The 25,431-nt window shown below is 43.3% G+C and overlaps 1 protein-coding gene across 2 annotated transcripts in view; it reads left to right on the forward strand.

The window, feature by feature from the left end:
- ADORA1 (adenosine A1 receptor) overlaps positions 1-25,431 on the forward strand; it is a 53,594-nt gene that overhangs the window by 20,195 nt on the left and 7,968 nt on the right. Inside the window, exon 1 of one of the 2 annotated variants that reach the window (XM_036753233.1) lies at positions 17,406-17,426. The exons of the other annotated variant lie outside the window; for it this stretch is intronic. Within the exon in view, the coding sequence (XP_036609128.1) occupies positions 17,413-17,426 (14 nt within the window). The 5' untranslated portion in view covers positions 17,406-17,412. Of the gene's footprint in view, positions 1-17,405; positions 17,427-25,431 lie in introns of those variants that run through there. 2 annotated transcript variants of the gene reach the window in all.

A 25,431-nucleotide genomic window follows, 5' to 3' on the forward strand; every position in this document is an offset into this window, starting at 1 on the left:
AAATTGGAAAAGGTTGGGGGGGGGGAGTGTTGGCATATTGTGCATGAAGAACAGCAAAAAAAAATCAATTTGGCTCAATCGTAGAGAATGTAAAGAGCAATAACATATATTAAGTCTAGAAATGTAGGTTACAGTCAGATTGCAAAAGATCTCTAAGTGCCAAATATAGAGATTGCGTCTTACCCCATGGGTAATGGAGAGTTACTGGAATTTATTGAGTAGGTGAGTGTCATAGTTGGACCAAATGTCACTTTGTCAGCTCTGTGGAAAATGAATTGGAGGAAGGAGAGTCTTGAGGCAGAAGACCAATTAGAAAGCTATGGCAGCCATCTAGGCAAAGGTGATGATAGCCTAAAGTAGAATAATAAGAATGGAGATAAGAGAATGGATGCAAGGGATGGTAAGGAAGAACTGACAAGACTTGGTAACTGACTGGTTGCATAAGGAATAGAGGATGATTCCAAGTTTGTGAACCTCTGGCACTGGAAGCGTTGTGGTGCCCTTTACACAAGTCTGGAAGAGTGGATTTTGGGGGGAAAGATACCGAATTCTGTTTTGTACATGTTGCATTCAAGATGCCTCCAGAATGTCCAGATGGAAATGTCCAATATGTAGGTGGTGATTTGGGACCAGAACTCAGGAGAGAGACTGTCTAAAATCATCTGTCGCTATCTCCACTGCCTCACCTCCTGCTTCTTAAACCCTTGCAGTCTGGCTTCAGACTTTCCTATTCAACTGAAACTACTGTTCCCAAGGTTAGCAATGATCTCTTAATTGTCTTTTTCTCTTAATGGTCTTTTTCTAGGTGTCCATTTGCTTGATGTTCCTACAGCTTTTCAGTGTCAAGCAACCTTTCTTCCTGCACCCTCTCTCCTCCTTGGCTTTAGTCATACTCCTCTCTCCTAGTTCTACATAGCTGACTGCTCTTGCCAAGAGGGTGTGTGTAATGTCTTCTCCAGTACCATCCCACCTGGTGTGAGTACCCTGGCTCTGCCCTTTTCTCTTCTCTCTGTATTCCTTCTATCTACCACTTCTTCACTTCCCATGACTTTATTGAAACAACTCATGAATGTATATGCCCAGCCTTAATCTTTCTTCTGTCTTTCAGTCCTGTGTCACCAGATATCTGCTGGACAGCTCCATTGATGTCACATTAATATCTCAAACTTTACATGTCCAAAAGGGAATGAACTCATCACCTTCCCTACTAAACCCATTCTCCTTTCAAATCTTTTTGTATATGCTAAGGTCACCACCATCCATGTTCACAATCTTCAAAATTCCTTGAGAGCAAGGATTGCTTTGTTTCTGTCTTTGTGTCCTCAACACTTAGCACAGTGCTGGCACATGGGAGATATTTAACAAATGTTTGTTGATTGATTGACAATTTCCTCTTCTAATCTATCTAATCAGTTGTCAAGTCTTATGAATTCTTCCACATCAACTTTTTCATTCATCCTCTTTTCTTTGGTCATAAGACCACTACTGGAATTTAAGCTCTCATCACCTCTCACATGGACTCTTGCAGTTTTCCCCTGATTTTTTCTCATTTCTAGTCTTTCATAGCTTCCAAATTAATATTGCCATGATATAGGACTGACTTCACTCTCCTGCTTAAAAATATTCAGTGGCAACTGAGTGTTGTATACCAAAAATAAAAAATAAATTAAAAAATATTCAGTAGCGCCCTCTTTCCTTTAGAATAAAATACAAACACTTTAGCCTGCCATTCAAAGCTCTCCACAATCTGACTTCAATTTACCTTTCCAGACTTAATTCATTTTATTCCTCTTCTTGCAGTCCACATTCAAAGGTGATATGCAGCCATCAACAATGCTCTTTAGAGGCTGCCACCACTGAACCATTTTCAAAGCTACCTAATTGTAGTCACTCCGACTATAGACATTTTCCCAATCTCCTCATCTTACAGATGTGGAAACTGATGATCAGTGAGGCAAACTTCTTTCCACCTATGTTTCTTCATAATTTTGGAACAGTGATGGTCATAAATAGTAGCTTCAAGGTCTACTAAGCAGTTTATACACACACACACACACTCACTCACTCACACACACATATGCATATACATGTATATATAATATCTATTTTGATATGTGTACTACCTAACTTGCGGGACTGTTGTAAAGAAAGTGCTTTATTAACCTTAAGCTGCTGAAGATATGTGAGTTGTTATTCTTCGTTAAACATCTGGGACTCAGTGGTTAGCACATGGTTGGAAGGTGAAGTGTTGGATAGCATCTTTGGTAACATTTCCATTTATAATGGAAAGTAGCAATTCTGGCTTTAGGAAGAGGAGAGGATATGAGGTCTAGAATTCAAGAAGAATAGAGTTAAGATGTAAGCAAGAAAAATAAATTTTTTAACTTCTGGTGGGTGAGGAATATCCATTGCTTGCAGGGAAGGGAGTCTATATCTGTTCTGAGAGGTCTCTGATGACTCCCAGGGCCAGGGGACATATGCAAAAATTGATGATATCATAGGATTTTGAATTGGAAGGGACCTTGGAGATCATGTTGCCAATTTTATGGATGAGGAAACCAGGGTTAAAAAAAAAGAGAGATAACTAACTCAAGGTTACACAGGTATTAATGATAATTCATATTTCCGGGTCACTTTATTTTTTTTTTATTTTATTTTTATTTTTTTTTGCTTTTTGGCAGGGCAATTGGGGTTAAGTGACTTGCCCAAGGTCACACAGCTAGTACATGTGGCAAGTGTCTGAGGCCGGATTTGAACTCAGGTCCTCCTGACTCCAGGGCCGGTGCTCTACTCACTGCGCCACCTAGCTGCCCCTCCGGGTCACTTTAAAGACTGCAAAGCCATTTTCCCCACAGCCACCCTGTAAGGTGTTAATTTAAATATTATTGCCCCGATTTCACAGATGAGAAAACTGAGGCTTGTGACTTACCTATGAGCATATAAGTAGAAAGTAGCACAACCAAAATTTGAACACAACTCCTATGACTCTAAATCAAGAGTTTTTTTCACTGAAGCAGGAGCCGAGGCATCGGACAATTGCCCACTCTACCATCCTCTCATTCCCTCACAATCTCCCATATAGGCTCAGCCCCTTCTCTGGCTCCCACTAATAAAGGATGTGGCTTGTGTTTGAACTCAATTCTCCAGCAAGATTCAAAGTAAAAATGTGCAAGAGAAAAATCCATCCTGACAAGTGGAGAGTGGAGCCTAGATCCACCAAGGCTGCCTTAGAGGGGTTTGGAGGCATGGGTGGGGGATAAACCAAATCCAGTTGGCATGATGGAAATACATTGGATTGGGAGGCAGAAAAGCTGGCACCTCATCGTACATCTGCCATCTGCCAGCTGTGTGACATGGGCAAATCATTTAACTTCCTTGGACTTTGGCTCCTCAACTGTCAGAGGAGGTAATATTGCTTTCCCTGTCTTCCTTAAAGGTTTGATTTGGGAACTGGATGAGGTAATGTATTCAAAAGCACTTTGTAAGGCACTGCAAGCTGTCAGTGGTTATTAGCATCATTATTAAAACCCAGCTGGACCATCACATCACTTGGGCTTCCCACAGAGCTTGGGGCTCCAGAGTGGGGACAGAACGTGTGTGTGTGTGTGTGTGTGTGTGTGTGTGTGTGTGTGTAAGGCACTTTGCCCAGGAATTCCAGAATAAGACTTCTCCACCTTCTTTACTGGGACACTGTGGGACATTAAGGAAAATTCCTTTTATGTCCTGATATTTTGAGTCTGACCAGTCAGTATTTGACCAGGAGATGGGTGGGTACAGGTGCAGAGAGAAGAGAAAGGCTGATGTGTGTGTGTGTGTGTGTGTTTGTGTGTGTGTGTGTGTATGTGTGGTTTTGGAGATCGTAAATAGACTGATGGCCTATGCTTGCCCCAGTGGTTCACAAATGTGTTACTGATATTTTAAAAAAAAGGTTAAGGAACATTTTCCTGAGAGTGGCAGATGTGAAAGTTTTTGAAGAATATGGAATACTATGTAATTATAAATTGTATGTCATCATCGTCACCATCACCATCATTATCAGTGACAGTGGTGGATAGCATACTACGGTCTTGTTGTTGCTGAGTAGTTTTCAGTTGTGTCTCACTCTCTGTGACCCCATTTGGGTATATTGGAGTGGTTTGCCATTTCCTTCTCTCCTCCTCTTTCTCTAGCTCATTTTCCAGATGAGGAAATGGATGCAAACAGGTTTAAGTGACTTGGCCAGGGTCACATGGCTAATAAGTGTCTGAGGACAGATTTGAATTCAGGTCTTCCTGACTTCAGGTCTGGCACTCTATCCATCTGTCTCTAAAATGTCAATTCCCTCCTTATTCAGCGTCTCCTCTGTGAGAGATGCTATCCTAGGGGAAGGGGTGGGTGGATAAAATTCACAAGAAGTCAAGAAATGATTCCTAACCTTAGTAAGCTCATAATCTGATGGGAGAGAGAGGATGTTATCCTAGGAGAGTTCTGAACATAATTTTATAAAAATGTATATTTTGAACACTATACACCCTTGAACTTAAAGTCTTCCCCCTTCCAAGCTAAAATGGAATGGCACATTAAAGAGACGATTTGTAGGCATTTATAATAAGGGTGGCCACCAGGGACCACCATGGTTGGACTAATGCCAAGACAAAGCCATGTTGGAATATATAACCTCATTCATTTGTTTGGCATGGTTGTTTACTAGACTGATAAATCAGAGAGAAGATGGGCACATAGTCCCTCTGGATTCAAGGGAAGCATTTGATATCTCTTAATGATGTCTTTGTGGACAAGATGCGGTGATATTTAGAACTGAGTAACCGGAATTAGGGGCAGCTAGGTGGCACAATGGATAGAGTGCCTGCCCCAGAGTCAGGAAGACTCATTTTCCTGAGCAAAAATCCAGCCTCAGACACCTGCTAACTCTGTGACCCTGGGCAAGTCACTTAACCCTGTTTGCCTCAGTTTCCTCATCTGTAAAATGAGCTGGAAAAGGAAATGGCAAACCACTCCAGTCCCTTTGCCAAGAAAACCCCAAATAGGGTTGTGAAGAATCAGACAGGACTAAAATGACTGAACAACAAACTGGAATTAGCATGGCGACTGAGATCAGCCTTAGAGAATCGCTAGAAAGCCTCAGAATCAGGAGAGACCTCAGAGGTCATCTCATCTAACCTGTACCTGAGTAGAAATCCGCTCTGTAACATCTTTGACCTCCTGAGGAAACTTATTCTGCCTTTAGACGTGTCTAGTGAGTTTAAATCCCAGCTCTTCTGCTTACTTCCTATGTAATTCTGGGCAAATCACTTAACCTCTCTCCATCTCAATTTCTTTATCTGCAAAATGAAGAGAATGGACTGGATGACCTCTGGAGCCCACGCAGCTCTCAGTCTTTAAACTCTGAATCCAAACTACTAGGAAGCTCTTCCCAATATTGAGCTCCAATTATCCTCTGTGCAGCATTTACTTCTTGTTTCCTATTCTGCCCTCTGGGGTCAAGATAGATGAATTCCTTTCCACAACGATGGCCTTTCAGACAATTTAAGTTGTCTGTCACGTGGCCTTAAACTTTCTCTTCTTTAAGGGAAACAGCCTTAGTTTCTTTATTCAATCTTCATATGGCGTGAGTCCCATCATCTTCCTGGTCACCTTTCCCTGAATGTAACCCAACATGTCAATATTCCTTCTGAAATGTGGTTCCTAAAAATAAACTATACACACATGGAAGGACATACAGATATGTGTATGCATGGATGTATGTATATATATATATATATACAATATAGGTGTATAGATATATAGATAGATATAGATGGGGAGGACAGCTAGTTGGCACAGTGGATGGAGAGCCAGCCCTGGATTTAGGAGGACTTGAGTTCAAATCCAGCCTCAGACACTAGCTAGCTATGTGGCCCTGAGCAAGTGACCTCACCCTGTTTGCCTCAGTTTCCTCATCTGTAAAATGAGCTGGAGAAGGACATGTCAAACCACTCCAGTATCTCTGCCAAGAAAACCCCAAATGGAGTCACAAAGACTCAGACATTACTGAAAAAACTGAAAATATATATGTATGTGTATACATGCATACATATATATACATTGTATATGTATATATAAATAAACATGTATATATTTTGGCCATAGAAGAATTCAGTGTAGCCATCACCTTCCTTGTTGCAAACACTATACTTCTCAATGCTGCCTGTAAGTGAATAAGTTTTTTTTTGTCTCCCATTTCACATTATTCAGCTTGCAATCCACTAAGACTCCCATTTCTTTTTCACATAGATTGCTGTCTAGCCACGTTTCTCCTATCTTGCACTTGTCAAGCCGATTTTTTTGAATGCAAGTGTAGGACTTTGTATTTATACGAATTAAATTTCATTTTGTTACATTTGACATAATATTCTATCTTGTCAGGACATATTGTTCAGCGTGGATGAGGTGACATCTGGTAACAGAGAGGCCATGTCGCTCAACTCTTACTTTACTTCTATTTCCTTTGCCATGGAGGATGATCTTTGGAATAGAAAAGAGGGAACAAATATGGGCTGGATCATTGATTTAAAGAACCTTAGAAGAAACCTCGAAGGCCATCTAGTCCAGCTGTGTCATTTCACAGATAAGGAAATGGAGGCCAAGAGAGGTTACGGGATTTGCCCAATGTGACCCAGGTAGTGATAGAGGTTGGATCTGAGCCTAGGTCTCTGCGCCCAGATCCAATGCTCTTCCCATTGTACCGTTCTTCTAGGTTAATAATGGGAACTCGGTACCCGGGATGCCAAGGAAGATTGTTACGAGAGTGTGCTGCTGCCCTTGATGAGTTCAAGTCACCAGGACTGAATTACAACCCAAAGTAGTAAAGGAATGGGAGATGTTATTGCTGAACCAACATCAGTGATTTAAAAATCCTAAGAATGGAAGGCGTGGTGTAGGGTGAAAGAAGGGCAAATATCCTGATTTTTAAAAAAAGAAGAGACTGAAGTCTGCATGACTCAGATAAAGGCATAAGTCATATTCTCATCAAATTTGTAGCTGATGAACGACTGGGAGAAGTAGCTAACACATTAGATAACAAAGCCAAGATTTAAAAATATCTGGACAGGCCAGAACCAATGCTCTGAATTGAATAAGAGGAGACAAGATGTTTCTTCAATTGAAATTTAATAGAGATAAATGTAAAGTTTTACACTTAGGTTCAAAAAAAATCAGCTTAATAAGTATACAATGGAGAGGTTAAATAGCCATTTCCATTAAAGAGATATTGAAGTTTTATTGACCTATAAAGGCAGTGTGTCAGCAGCACGATGCAGCAATGAAAACCACTAATGCAGACTTTTTATTTGTGAGGTGGGGGGAGGGCAGATCTTTGACAGGGGAGTGATTTCTTGGAGTACATATGTCATCTAGCAATCCAGATAGGCAATTCTTCTCTATCTGTAGTCCTAGAAAGAAGGGAGGGAAAGGAAGGGAATAAACATTTATGTAGCATCTACTGTGTACCAGGCACTTCGCTAAGCATTTGATCCCCTCAATAACCCTGGGAGGTAGGTGCAGTTATTATTCCTATCTTACAGTGGAAGAAAATGAAGTAAATAGAAGTAAAGTGACTTGCCCAGGGTCACACAGCTAGTAAGTGTCTGTGATGGGATTTGAACTCAGGTCTTCCTGCCTCCAAGCCTGGTGCTCAATACCTTGATTACTAGATATTTTAAAGCCTTGGAATGATCACCTTTTGGGGTGTATTAGAAGGCTTCTTGAAATAGCTAATTTGAAATAGATGACTCCCAAGGATCACCCTCCCAGCTTTAGGCTTCTTTCATTCTGTGATGTGTAGGAAACAGTCCCTGCTTTGAGGAGATTCCTCTTATAATGGATAAGGGTAAACAGGGCTTGTCTATTGTCATCCAGACCTTCCCTCCCATTTCCTTCAGGCCTCACCTGGTTTCCTGTAGCCATCAGAGTCCATGGCCCAGACTCATCTGCATGACTGCCTCAATCACATGTGCCAAGGGAGCTAAATTAGGAGGTGTTGCCAACACCACGACAACAGAAATAATACTGGTCAGGCCCATGAGGGTGAGAACAGTGGGCAGAGGAGATGAGGAGAGAGAGCTTAAGAAGGGCTGAGGAAGCCACCTAGGAAGATGAGGATGGAGTGGGACCTTGAGCTGGCTTCTGGGCCAGGGGACCAAGGGCATGGGCAGGGCTTAAGGCTGAGACAGGCCTAGAGGAAAGGGATCCTGAAAAAGGGATGCTATTTCAGGGACTCTGGGCATTTCACTCTAATTCCTTCTCAGGCGGAAGTGACTCTTCATGAGGCCTGACTGAGAATCAGAAATCCCAGACCTTTGAACTTGCTGTATGTCCTCAGACTCCACCTTTTCCCTCTATGATTTCCTTTATGTCCACTGGGTACCCAGTGTTCTGGGTACAGGGAAGCCTCAAAGGGAAGGAGATATTGTCAATAAATCTAGGGTGGATAGAATGGTGGGTGTGGGGTCAGGAAGACCAGAGTTCAAATCCAACCTCAGATACTTACTGGGTGTGATCCTGAGCAAGTCAGTTAACCTTGGTTGGCCTCTGTTTCCTAACCTGTAAAATAAGCTTAATAATAAATAGTATCTACTTCCCAGAATTTTGAGGGTCAAATGAGATAATATTTGTAAAAGCCTATAGCATAGTGCCACACATGTGCATATATATAGCAATGCTACATAAAGGAGAGCTATTATTTTTAATTATTATTATTATTATATCACCCTCTGGAAACAATTCATCAGCTGTTTTCACACCAGTACCCATGAACCCAGTTTCACTTGGAGTCAAAGGACTAAGATTAGAATTTTGGCTCTACCACTGACCAGCTACGTGACCTTGGGCAATACATGACTTTCTGTGCACCTCAGATTCCTCATTGGTAAAACTAAGGGTTTGGGCTGGATAATCTCTTATGTCCCTCTTAGCTTTAAATCCTATGATCCTATGAATTAGGAACTAAGATGATGGTGTGTGCAATCAAGGGTGAAACAAGCTAGGCATTCTGGAGAAAGTCAGAGGAGGAGGGGCTATTGAGGGCTGCAGTGGTCAGGAAAGGCTTTACAGAAAAGAAAAAAGATAGGACGAATTGGGAGACTTGGAACTGGCCCCTTGTTTACTTCTCTAGGATCTGGGGAAAGGGAGAGGGGGTGGGAATGGATTCGATTGGATCAAATAGAAATATAGATTCTCAGAAACAGTGCTACTCTCCTCAGACACTGTCCCTCTGGGTCTCTCTTGGTCTTCTCTCTTTCCTTTGTCTTGTACTCCCTGGCCTGGGACAGAGGGAAGTTTAGAGCCCTCACAGACTGGGGATGCAGTCCCAGATCCTGACTGATTGGGGATTACAGACTCAGGCCCCTCATTGGATGAGAGGGCAGTTTTGAGCCTTGACTGTTGGGGAGGGGCTGGGAATCATAAGTTTTAGAACAGTAAGCGTTCTTAGAAGCCACCTAATACCAACCCTTTTATTTTCCAGATAAGGAAAATTGGAAGCATGGAGGTTAAGTGACTCGTCTTATGTTTACACAGCTAGTAAATGTGAGAGGTGGGATTCAAACCAAGGTCTTCCCGACTCTAAGTCCAGCATTCTATCTACATCCTCCTCCTGCTCAGGGACCGCCCCACCCTCCCAACTCCCACCCCATGCCCCCGATAGAGAGGCAGTTCAAAGCTGCCGCTGATAACTAAGCTGACCTCTCTCTCCATCATCAGCACTGCCACCATCCCGAAGTTCCCCGGGTCCCCAGGCACTATTACGGCTCATTGCTTGTTCTCATGCAAGGTGGCTGAGATGCATGCTTAACTGATTTCTCAGCTGGCTCGATCCCTGTCCAGAGCCCTTAATGCCGGCTGGCTTCATCTCTTTTTTTCCAGATCAGGGCCCTGCCCTTTGAAGTTTTCGTGAATGGTGGATGGAAAAAAGAGTTTTGATTAAATAAGCTCTTCCCCCCACTCCCTCCGCCCTCCTCATGATCCCTCCCCAGAGTCAGGCCAGATGCTAGGGATTTAGACAGGCTCTGCCCAAGTAGGAGAAAGCAGTTGGAACTGAGTTTATTGATCATCTCTTGGAGAAAATGCCTTCCCCAGCCCTGGCACAGAGACCCTACCAGCTGCCACAAGCTGTTCTGTTTTGTGCAGCCCCAAAGAAAAGGGCCAGGGCCAGCTTCCTACTGCAGGGGATGGGGACCAGCTGTTCACCATCTCTACTGAGCTCCAGGCATGAGGCAATGGGTTGGCCTCACAGCGAGAGGGATTAAGGTTAGACTTCTGGAATAACCCACCCTGCTTGGGAGACATTGGGGCTGGCTGATCTAAGTGTAGCTGTGGAATCTACACCTGAAGAATTGTGTGACAAGATCTTGAAGGAAAAGATCTCAGAGGGAAAGAGTCTGGTCTTGCAACTCTTGAGACCAGCCTAGACCTTCCTGGGGTTGTTGTAATGGAAAGAGCATTTGTATTAGACCTGAGTTCTGGTCCTGGCTCTGACCCGTAATCGTGGTTACAAGTGATTACACTTGCACTTACACTGTTCAAGTTAATTGAGTCCCCTGAACTTCTGCAGTTTATCTGTGAAATGGAGAGAATACTTTCCCTGAAACATTTGTGAGGGAAGTGCTTTATTTAAATCTTAACACACTATATAAATGTCAGCAGGAATTGTTATATGCCATGTATATAACTGGCTTCGCTTAGCTTCTGTGCCGGCTGCCGCTTCTCTCTCATTCGATCTGTGCCCCTTGTCTGTGCCTGGATGCCCCCTTTCTTCTCCTTAGTACACACCCGGAGCACCAGGGCAGAGGTTGGATTTTCCAGAAGGGACTTTTCTTTCCCCTCAGCACTAAAGGGAAAGACGGTAAGATAAATCAGACTGACAGAGCCCAGACATGTTGGGTTAGTGCACAGGAATCTTATTCTAAGATGTTACTGCTGCTGTTCTCACCACCATCACCCCCACTCCCACCCCCAACCATCCCCTCCCCTGCACGGAACGCACCACTCACACTTTTCACATCCCCCCACTCATCTCCTCACATATGATCTGCTCCCTCCCTGTCTCACTCCTTCCTCCTCCTCCATCACTACCACCACATTACTAACTAAGACTTCTATAGCACCTTAAGGTTTGCAGAGCTCTTTCCAACCACAGAGAGAAGCAGAGCTTCTGTGACTACCTATTCCCATTCTCATATCAGGGCCTGGGCTTATCACAGAATGACGTGGTATAGTGCAGGGGTGGGGAACCTGCGGCCTCAAGGCCACATATGGTCTTCTAGGTCCTTGGGGGAGGCCTTTTGATTGAGTCCAAATTTTACAGAACAAATCCTTTTATTAAAGGTACTTATTCTGTGATGTTTGGATTCAAAGTGCTGCACTTGAGGACCTAGAGGACTACATGTGGTCTTGAGTTCACTATTTCTGGTGTAGTGGAAAGAATGTTCATCTGAAGTCAAAAGACTTGGATTCAAATCCTGACTGCCACTTTGTTTTTTACTTGCGTGACCTGGGCCAAATTGCTTAACCTCTCTGGGCCTCACTTTCCTCATCTGTAAAGGGATAGGGCTACACTGGTTGGTTTCTGAGGTCCCTTCCAGCTCTGATGGAGCTCTGATCCCATGACTGGGTTCCTACAGGAGAAACCCCTACACATGCATCTTGGCAGCCATGTCCAAATTGGAGTTTCTATTTTTCAGCTGGTGCTTCCTAAGAACTTCTGGGTTCAGTGCTTAAAGGCACCGTGGATTCTACAAATTAGCAAGGTTCTACCCGCCAGTCAGGAAGGGATTGACGGTTTGCAGGGCTGTATCACAGATGTTGGCTGAGAGAAATTCTGCTGGAAAACAGGAGATGGACAACATGATCTCAGTCTCTTTAGCTTGCCTATTTGTTTTTCCTTTGAAGTAGCAGCTAAGAAAATAGAAAGTATGCCAGGTGAAGTGTTGAGTTGAAAGTCCCATGAAGTCACTGTGTGTGTGGTTGTCCATTGCGGACAAAGATGTCCAAACTCCTAGTCAACCCATGGTCAGTAGGGCTGGGTACCTTCAAGGGTAAGTCCCAGTCAGACTGAGATGCCTTACACCAGTCCTCTCACTTCCAACAAAAAACTTTAGTTTTAGAGTTAGGCAACCTGGGTTTTACACCCAGCTCTATGACTTTGGGTAAGTCACTGAGCCTCAGTTTCTTTACCTGTAAGATAAGAGGACCAGACTATTCCCAGGTGAATCTCTTTAAGATCCCTTCTAGCTTTAAAATGTCTGACCCTATATCCCAACTCCTCTCCAGAGCAGAGGATCATGGGGGTTCACAGATTCCTTTTTGGGCTGGCATGCCATCTGGGGACTTCGTGCTGGAGCTGGCATGCTGAAGGAAACTGGCACCTGGATAGAGCTTGGCAGCTGCCTTGTTATAAATGCTTCATCTCAGTGTGGGGCTGTGAGGAAATCGAGTGAGTAATGATTGAGGCACAGAATTGAAAAACAAGATCCATGTGGGACTGTGGGGAAGGGCCGAGAAACTGCAGGTACTGTAATGGTGATGGTATTATTGTTATTGATGGCAGTACGTATGTTCCAGGTGTAAGGAGGGAGCCTCTGGAAGAGGAAGGGATAGGAATTAATCTTAGGAGGAGGGGAAGAAAGAAGGAAACTGGCCTTGACTCCTTGTCTACTGCATTCTTTTGACCCTTTCACCTTTAGCTACATCCTCATATCCTCAGTTCTGGCCCTATTATTCATTCAACAAGTCTTTTTGAACATCACCAAAGGCTTTCACTTATATTGAGTGCTCAGATTTACAAAATTCCTTACTCCTTCCAGCCCTGTGAATTAATATATACATGTATGTATATGTATATATATATATGTATATTCATGCACACATATACATACATACATTTTTTAATCGACATTTTACACATGAGGAAATTGAGGCATGAAAAGGAGAAGTGACTTGCCCAAGGTGGTAGAGCTAGGATTTGAATCCAAGTCTTCTGAACCTAAGCCCAATGTTTTTCTTCTATTTTTCTTCTATTCTTGAGTTGTTTCAGTCATGTCCGACTGCTCATGACTCCATTTTGGAGTTTTCTTGGCAGAGATACTAAAGTAGTTTGCCATTTCCTTCTCCAGCCCATTTTACAGATGAGGAAACTGAAGCAAACAGGGTTAAGTGACTTGTCCAGGGCCACACAGCTAGTAAATGTCTGAGGCTGGATTTAGGGTTAAATCTCGCAGGTCTAGGGACTTGTTTAGAACAAAAAACTAGTAGCTTCCCTGGTCTCTGTCTCTTAAAATGGGGGTAGTAAAGCATGTAAAGGATTTGATCTCAGGTCTTTTCAATCTGAATCTAGTGATCTTTCCAGATCCAGACTGGCTGTCTTTATCCATGGTGTATTCCCAGTCCCCTTATCCCATTAGCTTACTTGTCAGTTTGCCACCTTCTTAATAAATACTACTTACACAAAAGACCATCACAAATAGTGAATAATAAGTAAGCGTGTTTATCTAAGGAGAAAGCAAACACAAATCAGAGAGCTTATACAGATTAGAATAGATTGAAAAATACAAAGGGTAAACGAGAGTATTGCTTAACCAAGAGAGAGGCCTCAGTTAGACCTAAGTTGAAATTATCTGAAGTCTTTAGAGAGATGAGCTGAAAATCAGGAACATGTTGAGGACTTGACTTCCTTTACAAGTCTGAAAGAGTCTTTCTCTTTTTTTGACCTGGAGTTGATCCTGAATAGAATCTGGAATCACGCATGTTTCTCTCAAAGAAGAAATGAAGAACGTCTCTCTTTTCCCAAAGCTGTCACACCAACTCTACCCCTCACATAGGCAAGAACAAAATCGTGTCAGTATTCTCTCTTCTACTTAGGTTAGTCTCATGCAAAATGACCAAGTTTGACTGAAAACCTGGGTCACCTGTAGAATTGCAACTGGAAGAAACCTCAGAGGTCATCTAGTCCAACCCCTCATTTTATAGATGAGGAACCGATGTCCTAGAGGGCCATATGTGGCCTTGAGTTCCCCACCCCTGGTGTAGTAGAAAGAATGTTCATCTGAAGTCAAAGGACTTGGATTCAAATCCTGAGGTTAAAGAGAAGTTGATTTGTTCAGGATCACAAAAGTTATAAGCAACAGAGCTGAGATTCAAATTCAGATCCTGGGACTTCAGATGCTTTTGACTCCACCGTGCTGTCTCATTTTAGAATTGGCCTAAATGCAGCTAAATCAGGGGATATACCTGCTGAAAGATGAACTCAGATCTTAGACTCCATTTGAAAACTAAATACAAATAACTGTCAGTTGACTCATGGCTTAGATTTATCTGTCTCCTCTGTCCTATTTAGAAACCTTGATTTTTATTCCTAGATGCAGTTAAGTGGTGTGCTGGATGGAATGCTGGACTTGGAGTCAAGAAGGCCTGAATTCCAATCCTGCCTTACATACCTACTAGCTGTGTGACTTTGGGCAAGTCGCTTAACCTCTGTCTTGGTTTTCCCACCTGTAAAATAGGGATGATAATAGCACCCACCTCCCAGGGTGGTTGTGAGGATGACATTATATTTGTAATAGCATAGTACTGGCACAAACTAGGCACTATATAAACACTAGATATATTATTATTATTATTATTATTATATTGTACCTAGTGGAAGGTACAGCAAGAAAATAACAGAGATGGGAAGGTCCCTGCCCTTGGTAGACAATGCCGACAAGGTCTAATCAGAACAGCACTGGATTTGTAATAATACATGATGATTATGGAACTGAAAGGTTCTTTAAAGGCCACCTAATTCAACTCCCTCATTTTATGGAGACTAATCACTTAACCTTTTGGGGCCTTAATTTCCTACCTGTAAAATGAGGGGTTTGGACTAGGTGCCCTCTAGGATCCATTGTAGCTGTATATCCTACGATATATCAATAGATTGGGTCACAGTGTATGCAATTGTATTTTCAAGCCAAAGAGAAGTGAGTTTTAGATTATCCTTACCTCATTTTCCCCATTTATTAACTCCCTACTGTTTTTCCCTATTTAAAAATATTTTGTTATCTTTTATTTGTACATAGTAAAAAATTTATTTCAATGTTCCTTCTTTTTTCCCTCCCAGACAGCCATTCCATATAACAAAGATTTTGTTCTTAGGAAAAAGAGGAAATAAAGGGGAAAAATTAGTGAAATTGATCACTATGTCAACAAAGTATTATATCTCTCTGAAACTTACATTATTGCTCTTGGTTCTCTGGTCCTTGGTTTCCTGATCTATAAATGGAAGGAATTGTTCCTGTGAACCAGTGGAAAGATCACCAATGGAAATGGGTGCTAGGTTTTGTGTCAGAGAACTTGGGGGTTCAAATCCCATCTCTGGCATTTACCACCTGCCCTGGAGTGAGTTACCCTCCCTGGGTCTCAGTTTTCTCGTGTCAGATGAAGTGGGGCTGGACTATACAGTTTCTGTGGTTTCCTCTAGCTCCAGATCTATTACTACGATGAGATAATACCACAGATCCCTTCCAGTTCTAAAATCTATGACCCTAGAAATAATCTCTAACCCCTTCACTTTTTTCCAAAGAGGACACTGAGGCAGAAAGAAGTAGCAACTGGCTCAAGATCATACACCTAGTTAGCGGTGGAGCCAGGATCTGAACCGAACTCTCCTGACCCACACCAGCTCTTTTTCCATTGTTCCAAGTTCTATTGAATTATTTTAAGCAATAGCTTCTCTCTCATTTCTGGACTCCTCTGTTTATGTTCAATGCACTGACAACTCCCTCCCTCAATCCTCCCAATGAACAGCATTAAAAGACTCTCTGTCTTGGGTGACAGGATAAGGGACTTCTATAGACTTCACCATGCTGTGCATGTGGAGGTAGCCTGGACTCCCCATTAATTTGGTTCTTTCATGAGCATGGTTTGTGAGCATACTCAGTAAATTCCACAGAGGCTCATGGAGAACCAAGCAATTCAAATAACTATCCCTTCAGGTCCCCTGGACTTTCGGTAGAGGGATTATTTTGTTTCACTGGTAAAAGGAATTTTCTCGCCTCTTTTCACTTATGTCCTAGTTGACGCACCCGAATTGTGGGGCCAGCCACAGGTCATCAAATCCCCTGGCCAGACAGGCTGGGTTTTTTCCATCTAGCCCGCTGAATCAGAAATAGCTACCCATTGTAGGGGGCCAACACTCCTGATTCAATTCCCCCTTCAAGGTAAGAGGAAATCTAATCCTCACAGTCTGCATGGGTGAGGCTAGGCTGTGACCCGGGTCCTACTGATTCCTTCAACCCCATTTCTGAACACTTCTTATGACTTGGTCCCCAGTTTCATTCATTGATTGGGGAGCTCTTGGAGGGCATGGACAGTGAGTCTAGAGTCAATGTTGGGAGCTCCCCATGAGCAGTCACTCATGGCAGATCCCTCATGAAACTGGAACTTTTGGTTACTAATGGCAGGGAATATGTCACTCCCATCAATTAGTCATTCATCAAGCATTTATTAAGTACCTATTGTGTACACCATGAGAATATAGAGGTTAGAGTGGGGAATTTCTTGTTTTTCTGAGTCAACAAATACTCAAAATGTCTTCTTTATTCTCTTGTCCCTTATCTAACACTTCCACTGGGAGTTGTGCTTGCTGCCTTCAAGTTCATTCTCTCCTGTGGTGGGGATGGGGGAGGGGGTGGTAGACGGTTTTCTCAGATAAGTGAATAGAGGAAGTATTGAAAATAAATACAAAGTGATGGAGGAGTTATTTGTATTTAGGGTCCAGGTCTGTCAAACATTTAGCTGGACTAGAAGCTCCAAAATCGTGGGAGCTCAGAACTGGGCTTCTTCTTATCTCCTCTCAAGGCTGCGAACCTAGGGTGTAAGCTCAGGACTAGCTCGGACTAAAATACTCCAAGTCAGAAATTTCGATTACTAGCATTGACCCTCGGCAAGTGGCTGATAACCACTTCCAAGGCCAGATGAGCACAATTATTGCCTTTACTTAATCCAACTCTTTCCCTCCAAAGGACACAAAGTATCCTTCCTTTCTACATTCGTTCTAGCTCAGCCTAGTGAAGGGGAAAGGGGAAGGGGAAGAGGGTACAGGATGATACCCAGATCTTCAAGTTGGTGGAGACTGAGGCACAGGGAGGCTTCAAGAACCCTAAATTAAGCTCATACAGCAAAAGAGCAGGTGAAGCTGAGCCCCCACTTTGCACCCAGCCCCCTAAGGCAGTGCTCCGATTACAGCCTCATATGTACCCTGGAGCATTCAGTCTTGTTAAATTGTATCTGATTTCCTGTTCCCTTTAGGCCCACAGGAAGGAAGAGTTTCTATGTAATAAGTGGCTTAATAATCTTATAATGATGTAAGCCTCACTTCCCTTGGTGGCAGATGGGATCATGTGGTCACTAAGGTAAGATTGGAGAGTTTGGCGTTTACAATTTTAAAAAAAGCCCAGAAAGTGTGTTACTACAGGTTTTCTGTAAGTAGAAAAAGGATGATCTTTTTTTTTTCCCTCCTAAAGCATTGAGAACTGTCTGTTTTCTTCTCTGAAGGACAGGTGTGGATGTCAGGCTCGGCCGAATCCCTGTTAAATCCTCCTCTCTTTTAGAGAAGACATAGATGAATGCTATGAAAAGATTAGTCATTTCCAAGTGGCAATTCATGAGCTTCACTTTTTTCCTGGTGTCTTTTCATCACACCCATTGCCTGGATGGGTTGTTATCAATCTTTGCTAACTACCCTCCCATACTCTCTGGGGGATAGGTAACCCAGTCAAGAGCAGGAGGCTTTGGAGGCCAGGCACCAAAAACTCACCATGTGTGCAGCCCATGGTAGCAGGCAGGATGGGGCATAGATAACAAGAACAACTCCAGTGGAAGTGTGAGATAAGGGACCAAGAGAATAAAGGAGACATTTTGAATATTTGTTGATTCAGAAAAAGAAGAAATTCTCCACTCTAACCTCTGTATCCTTAATGTTTTGAATTTGGGTTAGATTTTTTATTTGTTCTAAGGAAAAAGTGTTCCAGTGCCATGGGATGCTGCAAAGATGTGTGCTGTTGAATGGTTCCATGTAGACCCACCATACTTGTGCACAAATCAATTAATCTTTATCAGCCTCAGTTTCCTCATCTGTAAAATGAGGTGGTTGGACTCAGGACCTTTCTAGTTCTTACAAACATGTCTCCATGGATTGACAAGTATCACACTTGAGTGGAAAGAGTGCTAAAAGCCCTGAGTTTGAGCCCAGCTTTGATACTTGTGACTTTGTATGGCCTTGGGCAAGTAACTTCTTTTCTTGCTTCAGTTTCCTCCTCTGTAAAAACAAGTGACTGGATTAGGTCATCTGAGACCTAAAGTCTCAGGTCTAAATCTACGATCATATAAATCCCTGACAGTTATGAGTGACTGAGGACCTGGGCTATAGAGTAACCCTGGGGTGTGAAGGAGAAGGGAAGAGATGAGCTAGATCTGAGAAGGACTTTTCCTTAATTGGTGAGTATTTAGCAAATTTCTTACCTGGAGTCCCTGAACTTTGTTTTTACTATCTTGATAACTGTATTTCAATATAATTTTAATAATCATATGTGTTTCATTTTTCGCATTAAAATATTATTCCAAAAAGGATCCACAGGTTTCACGAGACTGCCCAAAGGATTGGTCCGTGACACAAAAATGGTTAAGAACCCCTGTCATAGAAGCTTAGAGGCATAAGATGGTGGGGTAGTAAGGACTTTATTAGTCTAACCACCTCCCGCACCCCACCGCAGGGAGGTAGAAAGATTGAGTGATTTCCTTAAGGTTGTACAGCAAGTGAATGTCAGAGCTGGGGAAAGAAATCAGGGTTCCTGATCCTGAGGCCAGTATTCTCTCCATTGCCCTGTGTTTCCTTCACAATGACCCAAGTGCCAAAACTATGAGAAAGAATGAACTTCCATCCCTTCGTCCTGCCAAAGCAGGGTATCTGGAAGGTGAGAAGGGGATTTGGTAGGAAAAAGTCAGGACCACAGTTTCAAACAATTCCTATCTTAGCTTCTGCAGAGCTGGGTCCTTTTTTCTATCCCCCTGCCTCTAAGTGGAACTAGATCTTAAATGAACCTAGACTTGTGAGGGTGCTTCTCTTGGTCACCTGTCTTGTTCCTCCTGTAGAGAGTCCTTCCTGATGCCTGCACCCTATTCTTTATGCTTCAATCGAACTCTATAGTCTCTTGTGCTTAGTACAGTAATGCTCAGTGGGGAACATCTGGGCTCCCTCATCTTGCTGTAATCTAGCTCTCTACCAGACTGGAAATAATCTAATTGCTCTTCAGTTCAGATCTCTCCGTTGTCCCTCAACCATCTCTTTTCCCAACTAAGGAGCCCTAATTCTTTCAACCTCTTACCTTGTTCCTGTTGTCTCCAGTGCTCATTGGCAGTAACTCACAGGATTGCTGAATTTTAGAGCTGGGAAGGACCTCAATGGCCATTGAGTCCAATGTATATCCAACTGTAATGTAGCAGGCAGAAAAGCAGTTATCTGCTCACTCTGTTTTGGGTTAGCTATGATTGCTGCGAATTTTCCCTCTCATATATGTCTTGGATTTATTTCCGAAACTTCTACCCATTGATCTTAGACCTACCCTCTGCGGTGAAACAGATTGTCTCATCCCTGTTCCACATGATTTCAGTCCTTTCAAGTACAAGACAAACACCAGGTCAGGAAGTACTACCCTCCTCTGGCTTAGAGCCCACAGCTACCCGCACCTTAGGGGAGGATTAGCCATCTCCAGAGAGCAGCAGCCACGTCTTATGATGTGATTGGGAGGCTGAAGGCGCCTCTGATCACCAGAAAACAGCCAACCTACGATGTAATCGATGAAAAATGAACTTGTTAGCATTTGAGGAAAATCTGTCTATTGAAGTGAAAGAATCCATGGGGTGTACAGAAAAGGCCGATCAACTGGAAGCCGGGTCTGAGTAGTAGTCCTTATCACTGACTAGTGCGTTATGTGACTTTGGCCTAGTTACTTCTCTTTTTTAGGTCTATGTTTTCCCCTCCTCCCTTTAAAAAGGGGTGGACCTGGACTAGACTTTTGGGGTCCTCTCCAGCTCTGATATTCCATTTTACAAATTGGACTGTGAACTCCTTGAGATCAGGGACTGTCTTTTGCTTTATTCCCAGTGCCTCATGTAGTATCTGGTATATATAGTAGGTGCCTAATAAATACTTGTTGACTTGTTAACTACAAATGAAGAAAGTGAGACCAAGACCGGTAAAGTATTAGAGTCAGGATTTGAACTCAGGTCCTTTAGACTCTTAAGTCTTTATACTCTTAGACTTAAGACTCTTTATACTGGGCCACACCGTCTCTAAATTATTTTGATATGGCCAAACAGAAGGTTGACTCTTCTTATGGAACTTAGAGGAAAGGAGGATTGGCATCCCTGAACTGTTGATATGCCTTCAGCACTGCCCATTAGTGGCTCCCTATTAACTCCAGGATCAGATATAGAATCCTTTTTCAGCCTGTCCAGTCTTCCACTGGACTCCTGTCCATTCACTCTATGATCCAGCAATACTGGTCTTCCTGCTGCTCCTTGGATATGATACTCTATCTCTTTTATTTCATGCCTTTTCACTGGCTGTGCTCCATGTCTGAAATGCTTTCCTTCCTCACCTCTGCCTCTGCTTTCCTGGGACTCAGCTCAAATCTCATTGTCTCAAAAGACCTTTCCTGGTCTCTCCTCCTACCACCCATCACCCCTGACTACTAGTATTTTTGCTCTGAGACTATCTCCCATTTACATATATATGTACAGAGTGTCCCTAAAGTCTGGACACATAGGAAAAATGCATATTTTGAAATATTTGGAACATTACAGATCTTTGCCCCCTTGACTTCTTTTTCTGGGGTGTGCTAAAGGAGAAGGTGTACTCAATGAAAATCACAGATGCAACACACTTGATTGAATGCATAAAGAGTGAATTGCTAAAACTGACGGCAATGTGGAGTTATTGCATCGAGTTCACGTGAATCTTGCAAAGCACATCAACCTTTACATCACAAATGATGGAAATCATATTGAAGATGTTGTTAATATTCCCATTAAATGAAATGTTGTTGAAAACTTCATTCATTTCATTTCTTGAAAATATGCATTTTTGCCTGTGTCCAGACTTTAGGAACACCCTGTATATATAGACTATATTATACATTATTATATATAACATGTGTATATGCATGTGTGTATATTTTGCCTTTATTTCTGTTCCCAGTGCTTAGCATAATGCCTGGCACATAGTAGGTACTTAATAAATACTTGTGTGTATATATATGTGTATACACACATATGTCTATCTATATACACATACATACACAAATGTATGTATATGTATAAGAAATATGTGCATATATGTACATAAATACATATGTATGTATCAATGTTATATATACATGGTTGTTGGCATGTTGTTTCCCTCATCAAAATAGGAGTTCATTTAGAGCAGGGAACCTTGTTTTACTTTTCTTCTGTATCCCCAAAACTTAGCACGGTGCCTGGCACATAGTAAGCGCTTAAACGCTCATTGATTGATTGTTACCATTTTTACATTGCTTCTATATTCTATATAGTGTTAAGAGTGTCCCAAAAGTCTTAGTGCGGTGTTAATCCCTTGAAGCTTAAAAGTGCACTGAGACTTTTGGGACTTCTGTATAATCCCTGATGTTGTTACCATGGATTGATAGAAACAAGAGAACTTAATTCTTCTTACTCTAATTTTATGCCTGCCCAACTACTTTGTGCTATATCTAGTGCTTTGGAGTACCGTACCCACAAGAAAAGGGTGCCAAATATTGACCACTGGTGTGTGTTACAGAACCACAGGTTGTCAGAGCTGGAAGGAAATTTATATATTACTGAGACCAACTAGGATATTTTACGGATGAAGAAACTGAGGCTCAGAGAGGAGATGGGACTTGCCTAAGCTCGCAAATGGTGGATTGAAGATTCCAACCCAGTTCTCCTGGCTAAAGTCCTGTGCTCTTCCCCCTCTGCCACATTGCGCCTCCTCGAGCATGAGTCTATTGGCATCTGTTATCTTAGTCTCTTGCAAGCTTGGCTAGTGTGGTTTCCCCATCCCCACCCCCCAGCCTGATGACTGCTGAAATCAAGCTTCTGAAGTTCAGTCTAGAGCTTAGGAGCCTCTGTAGCCACACCAAGATACAGCTAACCCCAGGAGGCCCAGCCAGAAATAGCTGACTGGTCTTTTTCCACACTCAGCCCTGCTGGCTCCCTTTTATTTAAGCTTCAGTTCAGTTTGGTTTCTAACTCCAAAAAAAGCCCAAAGGGTTGGCGAAGTCCCAGAGATAAGAGCCCTGAATGATTAGTGGTCTTTGACAGAGGCTCAAGGAATGAAGAATGGAGAATGGGGGTGGGGGGGAGGGGAGGAGGGACTCAACGTCAGCCTTCCAATCTCCAAAGGGCTGGCATGGTAAGCGGCTGCTCCCTTGGACTCTGTGGACAAGGCAGGAACAAGGGGATAATCTTTAATTGAAGCAGGAAGGATTCAGTTAGGACAGCAAAAACAACTTCCTCTGATGAGACAGTTATTTGAACCTGGCCTGTGATTTCATTGGGGTATGGAACTCCCGGTGAGGAAATTTCCTCTATCATGCGGATCAGCACCTACTTTGAAATTGATTTTCTCTGAGCGAATGGAGCACTGGCGGATTATGACTTATCCAGGGTTAGGCAGTCAGTACTTGCCAGAGGCCGGACTTGAATTCAGATCTTTCTGTCTCGGAGGACAGCTGTCTATTCATTATACCTCCCCTTGTGAGACACATGACAGTGATTGTAATCATAATCTCATAATTATTGAGCCCAATGTAGTGGAGAGAACTTAATTCATGCCTATTGAAATCCTCATCCTTTAAGACCCAGCTCCCACACGGTCTTCTTTGTGAAGACTTTCTTGGCCTTGGCTGTAAGGGATCTCTCCTTCCTTAGATCTCTCAGAGGGAAAGGTTGCATGACAGGCGTGATTGCTTGTAAATTGATTCAGTGGTGGGCCTGCAGAGAAAGCTCTGAGCTAGGAGTCCGCAGACTTGAATTCTCTAGTCCCAGCTCTGACACCAACTTCCTGCTTGGCCTTGGAGGGATTGCTTACTTCAGCATCTCAACGCTTAGCTCCGTAACCTGATGCCAATTCCTGTGGGTGGTACAAATCAATCAGGCTGCAGACAAGCATTTATTAATCACCTACTATGTTCCAGGCACTGTGCTAGGGATACCCAGACAAAAATGAGAATGGTCTCTCAAGTAGCTTACATTCTGTTAAGGAACAGAGGACTGGATCTCTGCCCTAAGGAGCCTCAAGCATCCTCCTTACTGGGGAAGGATGAGGTGGCAGTACTGAGAAACAGGTGACATGCAGTCTGAAGACCCCGGCTCCATCACTTTCTGGTTATGTGGGGGAGAGGAAATCTGTTCTTAGAAAAATAGTACCCTCACCTGTGAAATGGCGCTGACAACATTTTTACCCCTTACCACCTCCCCCCAAGGTTCTTGGCCCTCTTGTAGACTGTGACGTGATATAGAATTTTGTAATCTATCATTAACATATGTGAGGTGAGTCAGGGAAGGCTTCCCAATGGAGATGGGTTATTCTTAGCTTTATTTCAGGACCCGACGTCAAATCCAGGTCTGTTCTTTAAACATGGTGAAACTGAAGCCCAGAGAGAAGAAGAGACTTGCCCAAGGTCACACCCATGGCAGAACCAGACCTGGTTCTCTTTATTACCATGGCTCTGCTTTCTGAGATCACAGATAGCAATGTCAGAGCTGCAACGGACATTGGAGATCAGCCCCCTAAGTGCCAGGCACTGTGCTATGCATTTTATAAACATCTCACAACAACCTTTTGAGATAGCTGCTGTTATTATCCCCATTTTACAGTTGAGGAAACTGAGGCAAACGGGGGTAAGTGAATTGCCCAGGGTCACACAGCCAGTAAGTCTCTAAGATCATATCTGAACTTGGGTCCTCCTGACTCCAGGCTCAGAGCTCTACCCACTGCACCACCGAGCTGCCTACGAGCCCTAGTACGCATTACTGAGTGACAAAGTCAAGGTTTAAGCCCCGGTCTTCTGACGTTTAAGTCTACTGTATCATATTGCTAAGAGGCTAGGTTTGAGCATACAGACAAGCAGATGCTCAGGGACAGATTAGCATCAGCATTCTGTACCAACCAAGGTGGGGTCCTGTTCTGAGTGAGAAGGGAGAGCTGGAGAGAGTTACAAGCTCAGACTGAATAGGAGATGTTTCCTTAATCCAGGAGGAGGTTGGATTTCAGCAGCCTCTCCACTCGGTACTCCTCCCTCGCTTTATTTTCCTCCATCCTCTCTTGTCTCTGAGCCTTCTGTCACCGAAGTATTGTATGTCTGGAATGCCTCGCCCATCCAGCTTATTGAATTTCCTCTCTCTCCATTCATACAGATCTTCAGAGTGCACCTCCCCTGGGAAGCCTTCCTAGATTGACTAGGGAGAACACCGAGAATTTTTCTTGCCATTCCCTGTTTGGATAAAGACTCCTCCCCTAGCAGTCACCCCTGTGTTTTATTAGGAAGTAAATGCCTCTAGTACATGTGTGGCTCTCCCTAGGCCAAATTAGGAAGTAGATAAGGTTTGTCTTTGGTGCCCCCCACCTTCCCCTCTCTACCATTTAGGTACTTCCTAATCATCCTTCAGGCACCCAGGACTCCAAAAAAAGTAAATGATAAATTTATTCATTCTAAGGTGCTAGTGACTTTCATAATGGGAGAAAACTCTCATTAGTCCAAAGGAATGACTGTCCAATGGTGACATGCCAAACATCAGTTGGGGAGATATTGTGCTTTTCTCCTCGTGTTCATGGGGGGATAGCCTTGTGATCAACACTGGGAGGGAGAGGAGGAGGAAGAGGAGGAGGGGGAGGAGAAGGGTTGGAGAAGGAGTTGCTGGGGTGTGGAAAGGAGAGGTATTTGTGGGTCTGTGTCTAGAGTGGCTCCCCTTCCCTATTCAGAATGACTTCCAGGCTTGCTCCTGTTTCCCATGAGTAGAGAGAGGTGTGTCCTCACCTCCTTCCCACTGAGGGCTGTCCTTCCCATGAGAACCTGTCCCACCCCAGCCAGGGGTCCCGTATCCTTTGGGCCTTTTCCCACACAGGGAAAAAATAGCAAGAAAAACAGATCGGAGCTGATACTCTAATCACCTGGGTCAGCTTACCCTTGCTCCAGGAGCAGTCCCTGGAGAGAGAGCCTTCCCCTCCACAGGCCCCAGGCAGAGGCATGGAATTCGAGGAAGGTGGATAGAGGGAGGGTAGTGTTCACATGCCCCAGCCAGAGATTCCTCCTCTGCCTGAGTGGAGGTGGTGAAGGGGCATCTTCCAGCGACTGT

This window comes from Trichosurus vulpecula, chromosome 4 (genome assembly GCF_011100635.1).
Source record: "Trichosurus vulpecula isolate mTriVul1 chromosome 4, mTriVul1.pri, whole genome shotgun sequence".
NCBI lineage: Eukaryota > Metazoa > Chordata > Mammalia > Diprotodontia > Phalangeridae > Trichosurus > Trichosurus vulpecula.